The sequence below is a fragment of the Siniperca chuatsi genome, linkage group LG10, assembly GCF_020085105.1.
Source record: "Siniperca chuatsi isolate FFG_IHB_CAS linkage group LG10, ASM2008510v1, whole genome shotgun sequence".
NCBI classification, from domain to species: Eukaryota; Metazoa; Chordata; class Actinopteri; order Centrarchiformes; family Sinipercidae; genus Siniperca; species Siniperca chuatsi.
Window position 1 is genome coordinate 11,538,053 of NC_058051.1, and position 18,336 is coordinate 11,556,388.

General features: G+C 39.1%; 1 protein-coding gene across 2 annotated transcripts in view; it reads right to left on the bottom strand.

Annotated features, from left to right (window-relative positions):
* Window positions 1-18,336, bottom strand: part of cacna1db (calcium channel, voltage-dependent, L type, alpha 1D subunit, b) — a 119,092-nt gene that overhangs the window by 21,512 nt on the left and 79,244 nt on the right. The window contains exons 11-32 of one of the 2 annotated variants that reach the window (XM_044210380.1): window positions 17,266-17,353; window positions 17,028-17,054; window positions 16,319-16,479; window positions 15,959-16,184; window positions 14,828-15,035; window positions 14,159-14,279; window positions 13,841-13,955; window positions 13,632-13,692; window positions 13,411-13,471; window positions 12,465-12,609; window positions 12,077-12,206; window positions 10,774-10,833; window positions 9,002-9,108; window positions 8,720-8,807; window positions 8,464-8,571; window positions 8,269-8,321; window positions 8,010-8,156; window positions 7,461-7,662; window positions 6,906-7,064; window positions 6,294-6,404; window positions 4,985-5,062; window positions 4,209-4,292 (exon numbers count right to left, since the gene is read on the bottom strand). In XM_044210380.1, coding sequence (XP_044066315.1) covers window positions 4,209-4,292; window positions 4,985-5,062; window positions 6,294-6,404; window positions 6,906-7,064; window positions 7,461-7,662; window positions 8,010-8,156; window positions 8,269-8,321; window positions 8,464-8,571; window positions 8,720-8,807; window positions 9,002-9,108; window positions 10,774-10,833; window positions 12,077-12,206; window positions 12,465-12,609; window positions 13,411-13,471; window positions 13,632-13,692; window positions 13,841-13,955; window positions 14,159-14,279; window positions 14,828-15,035; window positions 15,959-16,184; window positions 16,319-16,479; window positions 17,028-17,054; window positions 17,266-17,353 — 2,540 coding nt within the window. Of the gene's footprint in view, window positions 1-4,208; window positions 4,293-4,984; window positions 5,063-6,293; window positions 6,405-6,905; window positions 7,065-7,460; window positions 7,663-8,009; window positions 8,157-8,268; window positions 8,322-8,463; window positions 8,572-8,719; window positions 8,808-9,001; window positions 9,109-10,627; window positions 10,688-10,773; window positions 10,834-12,076; window positions 12,207-12,464; window positions 12,610-13,410; window positions 13,472-13,631; window positions 13,693-13,840; window positions 13,956-14,158; window positions 14,280-14,827; window positions 15,036-15,958; window positions 16,185-16,318; window positions 16,480-17,027; window positions 17,055-17,265; window positions 17,354-18,336 lie in introns of both variants that reach the window. The other variant, XM_044210381.1, reaches the window with a different exon arrangement.

An 18,336-nucleotide genomic window follows, 5' to 3' on the forward strand; every position in this document is an offset into this window, starting at 1 on the left:
GAGCACAGACATTTTATTTTGATATTTTTTGCATTCTGATGTGTTTATCAATGACAATGTTCTGATTTTTCTTCATTTCATTGTTTTTCTCAGTGTCACTGGTTTTCATTTTCAACTTTTTGTCACCATTTTGGCGTGGACAGGAGGGGTCTGAGGAGAGGGGCAAGGAGGACATGATTTACATATAATCTGCATACTAAGGAGAGAAAGTTTTGTTTTCAATGAAAAATGTTATTTTCGATGCCAAATTTTAAAGTCACTGGCACCATAAAAATGCTGATTTTGTTTTACAAAACATCATTGCTACTGCCTACATACAATTTTCCCATATATATTTTACATTTCACCTAATGATTATTTAAGTCATCCTAGATGTAATTATATATTTAAAACACTTAAGTGATTTCCATTGCTTTTAAATTATATGACCTTTCAATATCAAGCCTGATTTAAATTAACTGGTGTCCTGGATAACATTGGCATCCTAAATAAAAAAGATATTTATGTAATTAAAACTGTTTGCAAAGTTCTTGGGGTTTTTTTTTTTATTATTTTCTGGCACAGACACAAATCTCTTCTTGATGACAGTTACTGTCATCAACCTCAAGATCCTCCTCTCCACTCTCAAATGATTTAGTGTCTCAGGCTCTGCACTCTCTCTGTCCTTTCTGACAGGTCCATCCTATTGTACCAGGTGACATGAAAGGATCAGTGTTTTAACCACATGGCCTGACAACAGGAGTTCCACAAGGCTCCATCCTGGGCTCTCCAATACACTCGCCTGGCTTTTCCTACCACTGCTATGCCTATGACACCCAGCTATTCTTGTCATTCCCCCCATCTGACACTCAGGTGGAAGCAAGCATTGCTTTGACATTTTGGAGTGAATGTCAAGGCACCATCTAAAGCTCAACCTGGACAAGACTGAGCTTGTGTTCCTCCAGGGGAAAAGGTCCCCTCACAAGACCTGTCCATCACCATTGATAACACCATGGTGGTGCCAACTCGGACAGTGAGGAACCTGGGAGTGACCCTGAGGGACAAACTGTTGTTCTCTGCAAACATTGCAGCATTAGCCCGTTCCTGCCAATTCCTCCTTTATAATATCTGGAGGATTGGCCCCTTCCTCCCCAGGGAGGTGGCCTTGGTGCTCATCCATGTGCTTGTTATCTCCCACCTGGACTACTGCAGCTCCCTCCTTGCTGGAGCCCCTGCATCTGCCATCAGACTTCTAAATATATTGAACCTGACATTTAACACCACTCCTCTTCTCCGTTCACTACACTGGCTCTCTGGAGCTGGCCTAGAATGAGATCCCCACTGAAGTCAGGACAGTGGAGTCACTGCCCATCGTATGCTGCAGACTGCTTCTCAACAACCCTTGCTAGCGCTTACTTATATCTCATTCCAAAAAACCCAAATTTTGGATGATAGCTAACTCTTGCTCCTGCATAGTTTGAATGCACTTATTGTAAGCGCCAAATTAATGTAATGTAATGTAGCAGAGCACACTAAAGAATTCAATTTTATTTTATTTATATAGCGACAATTCATAACAGAAGTTATCTCATTGCACTAATTAAAGAAGACACTCAAAACAATGAAATATGGATTAAACTGACTTTATGAATAAAACTAAGGTACCCTGTTTAGTGTGATGGTTTAAATAGCTTGATGAAGTTTTAAGTTGTTTTTCATAGTGTATAAAAAGTAATGGGAGTAAGTGTTTTCTTGCGAAGGGAGGGAAATGATCTGATATCTCCAAATATGATGGCTGTGTGCAGGAAAGATTATATTTAAAAATGATATTAAAAAATAAAAAAAATATATATACTGGTATTGTTTAAGTTGCAGAACCGTACAGCACATATTCAGAAAGTGCTTTTGGGTATATTTATATATACAGTGGTGTGAAAAAGTGTTTGCCCCCTTCCTGATTTCGTATTTTTTTGCATGTTTGTCACACTTAAACGTTTCAGATCATCAAACAAATTTAAATATTAGTCAAAGATAACACAAGTAAATACAAAATGCAGTTTTTAAATGAAGGTTGTTATTATTAAGGGGAAACAAAATCCAAACCTACATGGCCTTGTGTGAAATAGTGATTGCCCCTTAAACCTAATAACTGGTTGGGCCACCCTTAGCAGCAACAACTGCAATCAAGCGTTTGCGATAACTTGCAATGAGTCTTTTACAGCGTTGTGGAAGAATTGTGGCCCATTCATACTTGCAGAATTGTTGCAATTCAGCCACATTGGAGGGTTTTAGAGCATGAACTGCCTTTTTAAGGTCATGCCACAGCATCTCAATAGGATTCAGGTCAGGACTTTGACTAGGCCACTCCAAAGTCTTCATTTTGTTCTTCTTCAGCCATTCAGAGGTGGACTTGCTGGTGTGTTTTGAATCATTGTCCTGCTGCAGAACCCAAGTTCGCTTCAGCTTGAGGTCACGAACAGATGGCTGGACATTCTCCTTCAGGAGTTTTTGGTAGACAGCAGAATTCATGGTTCCATTTATCACAGCAAGTCTTCCAGGTCCTGAAGCAGCAAAACAGCCCCAGACCATCACACTACCACCACCATATTTTACAGTTGGTATGATGTTCTTTTTCTGAAATGCGGTGTTACTTTTACACCAGATGTAATGGGACACACACCTTCCAAAAACTTCAGCTTTTATCTCGTCAGTCCACAGAGTATTTTCCCAAAAGTCTTGGGGATCATCAAGATGTTTTCTGGCAAAAATGAGACAAGCCTTAATGTTTTTTTTAACTCAGGTGTGATAAACAACAGTTATGTTTTAACAGGTGGGGCACTTACTATTTCACACAGGGCCATGTAGGTTTGGATTTTGTTTTCCCTTAATAACAACCTTCATACATTTAAATTTGTTTGATGATCTGAAACATTTAAGTGTGACAAACATGCAAAAAAATAAGATATCAGGAAGGGGGCAAACACTTTTTCACACCACTGTATATATCTCTCTCCTCTCTCCTTTTGTCACTTTCAGCAGGTATTTCTCCCTCCGGAGCTGCAGAGACTGGATCTGTGGTTGTGGGCCAACTGCTGCCCCCGTGTTCCTGCTCGACAACTGCTACTACAGTTGTTGTTATTGGCTCTGTTACTGATATTACTATTATTACTACACTATAATTACTATTTTACTATAATAAAAAAAGAAATCTACGTGGTCTTTGCATTGTGCCTCCCTCTCGGTCTAGACCTGCTCTATAGGAAAAGCACAATGAGATAACTTCTGTTATGAATTGGCGCTATATAAATAAAATTGAATTGAATTGAATATTTATCTGTTGCTCTAACTCACACAGGTAATATCCAGGCTTTCTGTGTGCAATATTTATTTTGTGCATTACATCATATGGTACAGTTTGATCAATGATGGGGTACAGTGTGTTCTTTACTTCAAACATTCACTCAAAACAAGAGACTGACAGGAAAACAAACATCTTCATATGGACAAGCCTGGAGTAAGCATGTAGTCAGTCTTAACAGCAGCTGCAACCCAGGACACAGAGTGGCCTTAAAGGCACAAGCAAATCAATTTGCCACAAAATCATCACATTCAAGATTTTGAAATAATAACTGAGCTGCATTCAAAAACAAGTTCCTAAAAACTATTTAAAAGCTTTAAACTATTTTATCAATCCATTGTAAAAAAAAAAAAAAAAAATATATATATATATATATATATATATATATATACTTTTTTAAGTGTACTGTATATTTGATAAATGTCATCAACAGATCAATATTCAAATACTGTAAATCTAGTGTATGTTCACAACCTGTAGTTTTCATTTGCACCAGAGGGGATTGTACAGCACCATTAAACATCGTAATACATGTGAAAGGCTCCCTTCACTTTATTTCTTTATTTCTGTTCAGTTAAAGAATTATTTAATGTGGAGAGGAGCATCATGGTTCTCAACATAGAGCGGTTCAACTTAAACATACATTTTAAAAGCGAGTGTCAAACGGTATTAGTTAATTGAGGTCATCACAATTTTACTGTATCATGAAACTGTGGTTTTATGCTGGGTTGCTTTAGCTGCTGGGTTTGTGAGGAACATTAATTTATGCAAGACAAAGAAAGTTGTGATCTTGAATGAAACCCTGATGCATGAGCAAGGCCCTCTGGCTGGAAGCATCACAGTAAGACATGTGAGATAAATGACTACTTACATTGATCTCAGTGATGGCAATGTCAACCACGCTACCCACAACAATTAAGGCATCAAACGTGTTCCATGCATCAGCAAAATAGTTCTGCAAGCACAAGCAACAAAGACACAAAGAAAAAAGAAAGAGAGAGACAACAGAGCAAGAAAGAAAAGGAAGAAGAGGTAAAAAAAAAGAGAAATTATGAGAGATAGAAAGAGGAGAACATCAAAAAGTTGTGATTTGATATAAGAGAGTGAGGTTGAAAGTCAAATTCTTCCTGCCACTGAGTCTGTGAGAGTACTAACTTGTTTAATTTATAGAAATATTCATTTTAAAACGTAGCTATTCTATACTATAAATTAACCATCTGTCATTAGTTTTCCCTTTCAAAAGAGTTTTACTCTCACTGGTGCAGTGGCAGGCTGAAAGAAATGGCCACCATAGACTTAAAACTAAACAATTTGTATTTGAAGTACGGAGCAGTGGCTTAATGTAATGCATATTTTGGCATTTAACACTGTTTAGTTGTAGATGCAGGTAGCTTATGGAAATGTTTCCAGCCCATCAGCATGTATTTTGTCTATGGTGCTCATCAACCATCAAGTCCACAACAGATTCAACAGACTTGCTTCATGAGCAGAAATTGGCTCAAGCCAACCTAAAAACATAACACAAAATTAAGACAGGAAGGAAGGGAAGGAGGAAAGATGTGAAGGAAGGAAAAAAGGAAAGTGGCCGCAGCAGTGGGAGAGCAGGAAGAGGTAATGACAGAGTTGTACATACTGACGTCTGTCTACCTGGCTGAGTATGATGTCGACTACACTGCCAATCACCACCAGAGCATCGAAGACATTCCAGGCGTCCCCGACATAGCCCTGAATATGGCAGCATGCACAGCCAGCAGGATAAGAGGTGAAGGCAGGAGAGGGGAGGATGCAGGAAAGTATAAGAGGTAGAGAAATTAGAGTGAGGAGTAATGGAGGGTGACGATAAGGAATAAATGGAAGAGGGGTCACAGCCAGTGGGCAAAGAGGTGAAAATTGGGGTAAAGGGACAGGAAGAGTGGGGGCTGGGTTAAAGGGAAAAATGCAGTGCTTTTTTTTTACACATAAAAACTCAAAAACATGAACCTTCTTAAGGATAAAATATAAAGGGAGATTTAAAAGGGAAAACTCTAAACAAGATGATTTAAGGAACTGATGGTAGTTTTGCATATATTTGCTTAAATAATGCAAATATTGCAGCATCTGCAATTATCTACAAACAAACTCTTATGCCAGAGAGGAGAGGAGAGGAGAGCAGAGCAGAGCAGAGCAGAGGAGAGGAGAAGAGAGGAGAGGAGAGGAGAGGAGAGCAGAGGAGAGGAGAGGAGAGGAGAGGAGAGGAGAGGAGAGGAGAGGAGAGGAGAGCAGAGCAGAGGAGAGGAGAGGAGAGGAGAGGAGAGGAGAGCAGAGCAGAGCAGAGGAGAGCATAGCAGAGCAGAGGAGAGGAGAGGAGAGGAGAGGAGAGGAGAGCAGAGGAGAGGAGAGGAGAGCAGAGCAGAGGAGAGCATAGCAGAGCAGAGGAGAGGAGAGGAGAGGAGAGGAGAGGAGAGGAGAGCAGAGCAGAGGAGAGGAGAGGAGAGGAGAGCAGAGGAGAGGAGAGGAGAGGAGAGGAGAGGAGAGGAGAGGAGAGCAGAGCAGAGGAGAGGAGAGGAGAGCAGAGCAGAGGAGAGCATAGCAGAGCAGAGGAGAGCAGAGCAGAGCAGAGCAGAGGAGAGGAGAGGAGAGGAGAGGAGAGGAGAGGAGAGGAGAGAAGAGGAGAGCAGAGCAGAGGAGAGGAGAGGAGAGCAGAGCAGAGGAGAGGAGAGGAGAGGAGAGGAGAGGAGAGGAGAGGAGAGGAGAGAAGAGGAGAGCAGAGCAGAGGAGAGGAGAGGAGAGCAGAGCAGAGGAGAGCAGAGCAGAGCAGAGGAGAGGAGAGGAGAGGAGAGGAGAGGAGAGGAGAGAAGAGGAGAGCAGAGCAGAGGAGAGGAGAGGAGAGCAGAGCAGAGGAGAGCAGAGCAGAGCAGAGGAGAGGAGAGGAGAGCAGAGCAGAGGAGAGCAGAGGAGAGGAGAGGAGGATACTTACTCTGGGTTTGAAGGCGATGAGCTTGAGGATCATCTCCACAGTGAAAACCCCAGTGAAGACCATGTTGAGGATGTCCATGGCATAGTTAAACAGATGAGACTGACCATGGTGCTGGAAAGAGGCAGACAGACAGACTGATCAGAAATATAAAACAAAAATGTATTAATAATACATGTACTGTATTTTAAGTGTATCTGTATTTAGTAGTTGCCATACACTGTATAATAGGTAGAGGGTGAATTCCCTTAAACTCAGTTTTACTGATTTTGCTTTTTGCAGCATATAAAGGCGGTAACCCAGATCTTTAAGGCTGCAATAAATTATTACAAACAAAATTATGTATACCACATGGAGATTAGATCTTTTAAGTGAGAAAACATCATATTAGTGGTTATATTTTGATGGGTTTTGAGGAAAACATGAGAGTAAAATTTCTTAATTTTACAAGACATGGAAGTTAGATAACTTTAACTGCGTGCAGCATTGAGAAAATTCAAACTAAATCTTTTACATTCCCAGATGCATGCATTAATCATTGTCAATGTGATTATGGTAGATTCACTAGCTAGTTTATGTCAATTTTACCTAAAGGACTAAATGAAGAGCACTTACCTGAATGGCCAGACACAGGGTGTTGAGGATGATTAGGACAAACATGACGTACTCAAAGCCAGTAGAGTTGACCACATACCAGAACTTGTACTGGTAGGGATTTTTGGGGATGTAGCGCCTCAGAGGACGAGCTTTAAGAGCATATTCCACACACTGACGCTGCGGTAGTGGTAAGAGTGGAATAGAGAAACAGACAGACAAACAGACTCATGAACAAGTATAACATGCCTTCTTCTGTAAAAGATGCAGGCACTCTTTGCACTAATCAGTAATAAGATAAAAAAGATGTTTCATCAGATTTAAACACAAATGGACGTCCATTTCTGTTGAAAGCAAAAAAGTAAAAATGATGAACAGATGCATCATTAATTAGGCAGATCCATTTGGATGGGATCAACAAATGTCTATTTGTAGCACACATATTCTTCCGTGGAACACATGCTTAATAGTTTGATATGAACAGATTTTTTCCTACAAAATTTAAAATGTTCAGTAAAAGCACCAATACACAGCAACATCATACACAAACACACAAACGCAATAGGACCCCCCTACCTGGTTCTTGTCCAGCTCGCAGTTCTTGTACTCCTTCTCTCCCTGCTCCTGAAAGGTGACAATAACGAAACCGACAAAGATGTTCATCATGAAGAAGGCGATGATGATGATGTAGATGATGAAGAAGATGGAGATCTCGATGCGGTAGTTGTAGATGGGACCCATGTTCTCTCTGTTGGAGTCAATGGCCTTGTACAGCAGACTGCAGGGACACACAAAACACACACAAGTCAAGATAATGACCAGTAATTATTCATACATGTATCAACTCTATCTGTAAGTTTCGTTTGTTTAAAGATACTACATAGTGTACTTTAAGCCTATGTATACTAATATATATACTAATGCATGCTCAAGTGCACATTCATACACGCAAAATTGTCAAATTATAGACATAATAGACTTAGAGAGGGCGGCTGTAACTCTTTACTTTTGTTTAGACAGAGATAAAGGTGAAATTATCAAACATTAAATAAATCTAGAGTCTTGCTGTTATTCTCCATAGATAGTCAAATCTGAATTCTACCTCAGACGCAAAGCAGTACTTACGTGGGCCATCCTTCGAAGGTGGAGACAGTAAAAAGAGCCATCATGGCCATGAGGACATTGTCAAAGTTGAAGTCACTGTTGTACCAGATCCTCTCTTTCACCATGGGCAGCGCTGCGTCCCCATTGTGATAGAGAATGTAGGTACCTCTGTGATTTAAAGATGAAATATTAACCACATATACACACAAGCACATACACAGACACACTCATTCAGGCCAATGTCCAAAGTTGGAAACCATGAAGAATCAAAAAAACTCACTTGCACTCCTCTGGGCTGGACTTTGCATCATCGGTGCAGCGATAAAACTTTCCCTTTGTAAAAGAAAAAAAACAACAGAGAAAGTCAGCTCTTTGTTTAAAACTTTTTATTTTTGCTTTAGACTAGAAGGGCCAGTTGATTTGGTTGTGACCCAACCCAGATGGTGGGTTCTCTCTTTCCATCTCTTCACTGTACCTTGAAAAGCTGCACTCCGATACAAGCGAACATGAATTGCAGCAGCGTGGTAACAATCATGATGTTACCGATGGTCCTGATGGCCACAAACACACACTGGACCACGTGCTGCCAAGGACACACAATTATACGTTGTTGGTAGGAATACACAGTACTGTATCAGAAGCAAAGGCACATGCATGCACAAATATACTTGGGGACATATTCTCATGGAAAACACACACACTGCATCATGTTGTGTTATTGTTATTCTGACCTTTAGTCCCTTGGCTCTGTTGATGGCCCTGAGTGGACGGAGGACTCTCAAAACACGGAGAATCTTCACCACTGAGATTGCAGAGGACCTATGGAAGACAGCAAAACACACCAATGGATTCAGCTGAGCAATTTCAAGGACATGTTGTCATAGAGGCATTCCTTTAAGCCCTGCCACTTGCAGAGCAAAGAGCAATGTTTATATATTATGGCAAAAATACAACACAGTCACTCAATGATACATTTCAACTAAGACATTAAAAAACTATTGAATGATACATACTGAATGCCGAAGGAGACCAGAGACACACCAACGACCAGCAGGTCTAAAAGGTTGAAGTAGTTCCTACAGAACGCCCCTTTATGAAGGAATGCTCCAAACGCTGTCATCTGGACACAGGAGAGACAACAGTCAGGACAAAAGAAGACAGATGTGCCATCAAACACACACACACTGAAACAGCTTCAAGTCAGGCTGAAATGGGATTTAAATGACTGATATTACTATCTAAATGATCTGTTACTAAAATCGATTTACAGTATCAATTTTCAAAAGAACATTTTGTATGTACCAAAAAGGTTTTGACAAATTTTGTATTTTCTTCCTCTCCTTACATTCACATTTATTTAGCATTTCAAACATGAGTGTTCATGAAAACAATGCACAACGTAATTTTATTTGCAGTGTCCCAGTTGATCCTGCATTGAAATTAAGCTGTTATGTTAATTATGTTACGTAATTATGTTACCTATAGCAAGCACACATATAAACAGATTAGTACTTGTAATATTATTTATGCAACAATAGTTTCAAGCAATATTTCTAATATGTTTGGTTCAATATTTAAAACATTTGAAACAAAAAATAAACTGACAAGGTAAGCCTGGATTCGATTCAAACTCACAAATTCAACTTTGAAAACACTTAAAAGCTCTTAAAAATACTGTGGTCAAAGACGCATATATGTGCAGTACTACATACACACACACACACACACACACACACACACACACACACACACAGATCATAAACAATGCAAAATGTTCAGACAAAACATGGGGAGCATTATTCAAAAGCCACTACACTCATTTCCGGTACAGATTAAACCAGGGAATGTACTATAAACACTTTCCAGGAAACAGGGGCTTTAATCTTCTAATCTTCTCCTGATCGAATTTTAGGCTTAAGCTATAATACATGAGATTTACCTGGTGCAGGCATGCAGCGAGCAAAGGGGTAAGGCAAAATAATAACATAGTTCCTGATTTTTGTGGATTTCTTCAAGCACATTCTTTGTAAGTCCATTAGCCAAAACAAACATGAAAAAAATAAGGAAGGGGGCAAATCTGTGTGTACAGTATGCAATCAGGAGGTGGGATATAAAGCTTGATGTTAGTTCAAGTTCAAGTTCATCTCTCCACAGTCCATAATACTTTAAATTTAACAAATATCCTTCTAATTAAAAATCAAGAAATGTTTGTTGTTCAAAAATATGGGACTCTATTAATCAATGGTATTGACAAAGATTCAAAGTTTCAAAAGGTTTCAAAATGCCACCAGAGTCATTGTGCCAATCAAGCATATATTTTAAATTTTTCATAAAGTAAAAATTGTATGTATATTACTGTAATATTTGGTAACAGTCAAACAAGAAGTTGTACTCTGGAGAGCCACTGGTCCATAAACTGGTCGAGGATGAAGAGGGGAAGTGGGCCGTGATGGAAAGGTGACTGACAGACAAAAAAATATCTGACGAAAACGCATGATCTCTACTTTACGGATTGGCGCCATGACAACAAGACAAGCAGGTGGCCATTTTGACCAAAAATGAGGGGAAGAAGGACGTGTGCAGCAAGCTTGGAAGTGGTGGGTTGTAGCAGAGGCAGCGCAACAGTTTTTATTGTTTACCTTAATAAGGATCTCAAATGTAAACATACTAGTGAAGACATAGTCTGCATAGCCTAGGATCTGAGGAGGCAATCAGAGTGACATAAGCACGCAGGGTTACTGAAGCTCTACCCAGCACAGCACAACACAGCACAAAGGTCATTTACCTTCAACAGGATCTCAACAGTAAAGATTGCGGTGAAAGCATAGTCAAAATAACCAAGTATCTGCAAGAGGCAATGCACAAGTTCAAGTCATCAAGTAATTCCAGGATAACAGCACAGTAAGATACAGTATATATATACAGTAAGAGACAAACACAGATGAAAACTAACTACTGGTATATTAAAGCTGCATGAGGCAAGATTTTAATGTAAAATGGTGTTATCAGTGTAACAAATTGGCACTGTACCAGAAAAGAGTGTCTTATCCATAAGTTGAGAGATTTGAATTGTCACCCAAATAAAATTCTCAAGTTTGTTTAACAGCAGCAGGTCTTCTCTGAACAAAGAATGTGAGGAATTAAAACTTAAAAGTGAAATAAAACTACATCTCCTTAACATTAGTGAGCAAGAATTTAATCCAGAGAAAGCTAGACTTGTCAAAGTTACATCTTCTGCCTACAGTTAGTGCCACAATTGTGTTGTCAGTAATTTGTCATCATATTACATCATTCCTAAGTATTACATTTGAAGTTACCATTTGGGCTGTGTGGCTTGTTTAGGTTTGTAGGTATATAATACTATAATAAGGTACAGTATAAGGTCCTACAATATATTAATTCACTGTGGAAAAGTGGAAAATGGGAATGGGACAGCAATTGTAGAAACAAGCAAGTTTCTGATACAGTATTGTGTGGCAGTGATATATATTGGTTAATTAGGGGAGCAAGAAATGTGCAAATTGGTGTGGCCTTTAAGAAAAAATCTAATCAAAATAACTACTGCACATATTGGTTAATATACCTTTAAATATACCTAACTTCCCAGTATGCAAAATGCTGCCTATGTACTTTGTGTTTCTATGTAGCTAAGACTGGTGGTAAAAATGTTATGTTATTTGATTGTCATTTGCCAAATCATGCTTTCCATAAGCATTTTCACAGCAGACATTTGGACTTTTCAGTTGTTACTAATAACATTAACGATGGCTTGGTTCTATTCTATAAGTGTCCCAGTAAGTCATGACAGTGTAACAGACTGCACAATACCAGGACCCTGAAACGGAGGCAGCTAAATGGAACTCAGCCATAAATAATTTATTATTTAAAACAAAAAGAGAAAAGAAAATTCACTATAGGAAAATATTGCGCAATAGGAAAATATTGTGACATGTCAAAATGTCCTCTCAGATAAATGCTGATTGTCAGCTACAATGAGACAAATAAACCCTCCAAATATAATGAGTAAAAAACATGGGGTAGCCTTTTAGGACAGTTAAAGACTACGGTCCCAGTGGTTGTTTACGTACAATATTGCGAGCAGAGAAGTTGCGTATTGGGTCCTCAGCAGCAAGAGAGACAGAGCTGAGCATGATGAAAACCAGGATGAGGTTGGTGAAGATCTGATGGTTGATCAGCTTATGGCAGAATACGCGAAACCTACAGCATTAAGTAAAACAAAGAAGGAGAAGTAGAAGACAGAAAGGAAAAGTGAGTAGACAGAAAGAGGCACAGAGGTAGAGGATGTACAGTCAGTGTAACAGCAAGTCTGGTTTTGTGACACATCTTTAATTTTAGCTTTTTGCTTCTGCTATTACTGATCTTAGAGTTGTTTTTGTTATTTGTGTTACACTGAACACGTAGACTGGTTCCTGTGCATCAGTATCGATATCAGCAAAAAGCATAACTAAGACTCACGGGTTAGTGCTGCTGAAGATGAAGAAGGCGCTGCCCACCGGGATGGGCGGAGTCTTCTCTTTGATGCTGAGTTCAGACAGCCTCTGAGAGCGGAGCCCTGACGGGACTTCTGGGAGGCCGTCATTATTGTCGTCATCGTCACACACTAGGAAACAGAACTGGAGTTATTTTACTCCTTTAATATGAAAACAATCCTTTTTTATTACTGATGCTTATGGCAACTGATCTCATTTTTACATTAACTGCTTTAAACTGTTGTAAATGTGCAGTATCAATGTACAAAATTATGTTTTATCTTCTTTTAAATTTTGTTTTTATGGTGTGTCGAGTTTATTGCAAAACCTTGCTGAATTGTACAATATAATTTCTAATCAATATTAGTGCATTTGCATAATTACTGATACGTTTTATATCTCTCTTGATGTGTACCAGATATTCAAAATCCCATATTCAGTGCAGTAACAGTGTGTGCTGCATGATACAATATGGACAGGGAACTTCGTTAGATCTCGTTCAACTATCACCAAAGCAATTTCTAATATCAAAATGTTACTTCATATATTTCCCTAAATTCACTTTCTGTGTAAACCTCCACCGGAAAAGGTTTTGCTGCCTTTCTATAAATGTGGTCTTGAAAATGAAAACTCCATCAGCATTTGTTGTCTTAAGAACTTTATGTTATGGTCAATAAAGTTGTTCTCAGTACTGCAGGTACTGTTGGAGTTCTCATCTTTGCCTTCCTTCTCCCTGTATCTTGCCAGTAGGTAAAGCTGGAATTTGTTCCACAATCCTAACTCAACTCGACTGTAGTTGGTGAAATAACACATAATTTTTTTCATTGTTCAAACTTCTAGTCATCACAAAACCATGGAATTGGATGAATTGATGGATTATTTGTGGACCCCAATTTGGGTCCTTCTCCTCAATCAAGAGGAGTCACTTTTACCTGGAGAGTCGATGGTAGGATACGACTCTTTGTCTTCCTCCAGCAAGACCTCTGCTGGCACCTACACACAGTGATTTACAGGTTTAGCATTATAAAAATGTATAATTACTGAAATTAAAACTATATAAATAATGCAATTTAAGACAGGTGGATGCTATCTGTTACATTCTCTTAATAATACAATTTGCATGATTTATGGAGAGCTTTTCTTTGTCCTTTACCGTGTTCTCTCCATCCTTGCCTTCTATTATTTCAACTCTCTTCTTATCTGTGCTTGCATTCCTGTTAGGGACAGATAAAACAGGGAGTAACTAACAAGGCAGAAGGCTATTTTTTTCTGCCAATAGAAAGTGCTTGTGACAAATGTGACAAATGTCTACAAAAACAATTGAACAGAAAATGTGAAATATTGAGACGTCCTAAGCTGTACTTGGCACTATTCTTCCTCTTCCTGGCCTCTTCTTCCTCCTTCTGTGCTGTGTTGAGGCTCTCTGCGTCTGCCAGGTTGTCAACAGCAATGGCCAAGAAGACGTTTAGCAGTATGTCTGGTTATGTGACTTAAGGAGAAAACACTGACCAACATGAAAAACCCACCTGGGCTTTAAGAATATGGAACAACATCAACTGGTTCAATATTAAAACACAACTTTTTACGCATGCAAGCGTGAGAATGTGGATTTATCTTTGTGTGTGTTTTATGTATGACAACTGTGTGAGCATGTGTGTGTGTTTGTGGCCAGTAGGATACAGTTTCCACAGATGAAGAGGATGATGAAATAAATGCAGACCACCATTCCAGAGGAGGCCGGACCACCGTACGCCATGATACCGTCATACATCACCGTATTCCAGTCTTCTCCTGTCAAGATCTGACAAACACAATATACAGTGGAAGCCATTTCAATCATTTATTCTATGAAAATGTCTGCCATGATGCAACAATTTCCAAAGTTAGGTAGGGTAGAATTAAGACTGAAAAAGCAGAAGATTGATGCAATCATATAAAGGACTACACCAAACTATTTTTTTTATTATTTATTTCTATCGTCATTGTACTAATTAACAGTTTCCATTTGTTGAGCTGTTGTTGTCATGCATTGCTGTGAATGGCACAGATGTTTTAGAGCTAAGATGAAAGTTTATTTATCATCACTATACCCTTCGATTTATATTCCACTCCACTCAGCCCTTTAGCACTTTGCGCTGCGGCACCTACATGAACTAAAAAAGCAGGTGCGCTTGGAGATGCCTACACCGTCCAGGCACCCAAGACCTACCACTTTGCGTTAGGCGTGGCGCTTGCTCAATTAAAATAGGGCCCAATTATTTCTTTGTCAGATGCCAAGATGTCTGGCTTTAAAACCTCATAGCTTACACTGTGTGGTTGAGTAAAAATGTTGATGTTGTTCACACTCACCTGGAACACAGTGAGCAGGGCCTGGGGGAAGTTATCAAACGTGCTCCTTTTGGTCACAGTCTCGTCAAAGTTGAACTTTCCCCCAAAAAGCTGCATGCCAAGCAGGGAGAAAATGATGATGAAGAGGAAGAGCAGCAGCAACAAGGAGGCGATGGACTTCATGGAGTTGAGCAGAGAGGCCACCAGGTTACTAAGAGATGCCCAATGACTGGAGAGGAAAACAATATAAAAGTTAACAGAAGGAGAGACACACAGAAAGCCAATCACACACACACACACACACACACACACACACACACCTGTGAAGGTAATGAGGGACAAATACGGTAATGTTTAAATTGGTTAGACAAGGCATGGAGACCATATTCAGCGTGGACATACATTTCTAACTATTTCTTGCATCAGCCGTTATTTTAGTTTGTTATTATTTTTGGGACATTGCCTTTATTAGGGGGAGAAATTACAGAAAATGAGGAAGGAAGAGATGCAACATGGGTCCCCACTAGGATTCAAACCAGGGATATTGCGGTTCATGATCACCATCTTAACCCCTAAAGCACGGTGTGCCCCTCAGTTGGAGTGACAGCAGCCACTGATAGACTCATATCACAGACAATCTACATGTGTCCTCATTTGGTACATCACATTTTGACATCCAGTAAGGAAAAAGGTGAAAACAACTAGCTACTCTCATTATAAAACTCTAATACGAAGTTCAATGGGGAACTTTTTCTGGATTGGATAATAGGTCACACATCATGTCAGTCAGAGACTGGACTTAAAATCCTGTCTGACCTATCAGTTAGCTGTTTTATTTTTGAAAATATTTTTTTAATGTGACTACATCAGATCACAACAGCATCCAAACACCACCTGGCGTGAACTCTCTTAGTGGAGTATCCATATTGATAGCAAATCAAAACCTTTACAACTTTAGGACGAGTTTTGCCACTGTTATGGCCTGCTTAATGCCCAAGTCTGAATAGTACTGAAAATTGAAAAACCAGTGCACCTCCAATCAAATAACCTATAAAAAGCACTATATTCCCTAGTTTATTTAAAAAAAAAGAATATGGCCTGATATATTTAAGTCACCTCTAACACATCCAGATAACACTTCGTGCTGCTTACCGTGTAACCTTGAAGATTCTAAGGAGTCGTACGCAGCGAAAAACGGAGATACCCAGCGGAGACATGATGGCCAGCTCCACCAGGATGGTCTCTATGATGCCTCCACACACCACGAAACAGTCAAAGCGGTTAAATAGGGACACAAAGTAGGCCTGCAGGCCCAAACTGTACATCTTCACTAGCATCTCCAAGGTGAACATTGCCAGGAGAACTTTGTTGGCTACATCTGGAGAGGAGAAGAGAGGGCTTACTTCAGGAAGAAATTATCAAACATCTCATAATTGAACAGTCAAGTCAAGAAAACTGACCTGAATACAGTGTTTTACAACCAAACAGAACAGAATAGAGCAAAATAGATACCCTGTACTTCAGTCAGCCAGTCTGGCTGGTTGTAGTGCTCAGAAGCGATGGTGAGAGTGTTGAGGAACACCAAGATGATGACCAGCCAATAAAACGTCACCGATTTCACGGCTGCACGACACTTCCTGCGGCAGAAACGGTTCCACCGTCGCCACTGACGACTGACAAATAGTTCCACTTTAGTATCAATGGCCAGGATGTATACGGCCATATTCAGAAGAGTTTAGTTCCTAAGTAATACTTAATAAGCCATAATAAAACCTAATATTTCTTTTAGAGTTAGTGGAAAATTTTATTGAATTTAACACATTTTGGAAATAACTCTTCTGACTTTGGACTTCAGATATATGTATTTGATTAAGTTTTATTTCTCAAGTATATAGTTGTACATGTGGTGAAATAAAATGAAAGCACAACAAAACTGGACAAAAACTAATTGTAAAGAGGACTGGGGTGGATTTTAGGTGAGTAAAAAGGGGGAAAAAACACAATGATGAAATTGCAGCAAGATGAGGATAAAGACTGGTTGGTCAGAAATAAAACATAACATGACAGACATTAGATCTCCCGCAAAAAGAATACATGAAAACATTGGGGATCTGAGCAATTCAAATACGAGGTAAGAATGAGCCATGCAAGATGAGTTGAATCAAATAAATGAATGAGGAGGTATCTACCATGCAGTGTCATACAGTACCAAGGTACTAACCTGCACTTTGACTTAGTAATTTTTTGACTGGGAAGAATAAAAGATGAGGCAACTTTGAATAACGTGTAACAACATGTGCAATTGTGCACTCTGTGTTTGACTCACATTTTTAATATGTAACATAGTCATTTTTAATATGTAACATAGCCATTGTGTCTATCAACTGGCCTTTATCTGCTCAATAATAAGAGGTCAAACTCTTTTTATTAGCTCATCATAATAATAATGTCACACTCACCACAGCGGTCCACAGCAGGGTGATTTGTCCTCCACTCCAGTGTGATTCTCTGTGTTCACCGACTCTGTCTCACTAGCGGGCATGCTCGCTGTGGTATCACACACACATACACACAAAAAAGTAACGTGAGATGATAAGGTGCCGAGTTAGCAAAGAGCTTTGGGATATAAAAATGATGTCCTGATGTAAAACAGGTTTCACCACTAAATTTCACATTATGATAGAGTTTTATATTGACACCCATGCATTTTTGGTTTGGCTTGGTTCCAGCGTGATGAAATATGTTTTAAGTCAAATGCATTTTTTTTAAATACAGAAAGAAAAAGATGTTGAAAAGAATACAAGAAACAATTAAATAATCTACTGTATGGAGAATCACATATTCGACTGATACTATTACAAAACGGAGCTGCAAAATGAACAAAACCAGTTCTTTTAAGCACTATACAATAAACTCATATTTTTAGATCTTAGCTATTGATTGTAAGCACTGAGTCTCCAATTTTACCTTTTCCGCTTGTAGATGTGTCAGCTAAAATTTAATCTTTCTTTCACACGTCACATAAATTATAGGCCAAGCCAAACCACCAGAAAACAAAAACAATAAATTAAGGCGTTAATAGAAAATGCTGGGGTGACTCCTTCTCAAAGTTTGACATTAATGAAAAGGAAATTCTGGCACAGGTTATTCCTTAATTACAGAATATTTGGTTCTCAAAGATAGGGACTGAGGGTACCCAATTTGGGAATGACCCCTGAAACTTGGAGTTGAACCATGTGAAACCAACTGTCCTGCTTTGTGAACACTGCAAAATGATAAATTTGAAGGTTTCTGCATAGATCAAGTCACAGTGAGTACATGCTGCCAGACCTGAGTCAAATTGGACTTTGTAAATAATTCTTGTCATTTTTTAAAACGATTTATCAATTAGAAACACAAATATGGGAATACAAATATTGTTACTCAGATTAAAGGTTACTTGGTAAAGGTTACTTGTGTTGAATGTTGAATCTTTTCAGTACTGACTACATTGTCTAGTTGAAATGTTTGATCAAACTATTTGGTCCAGG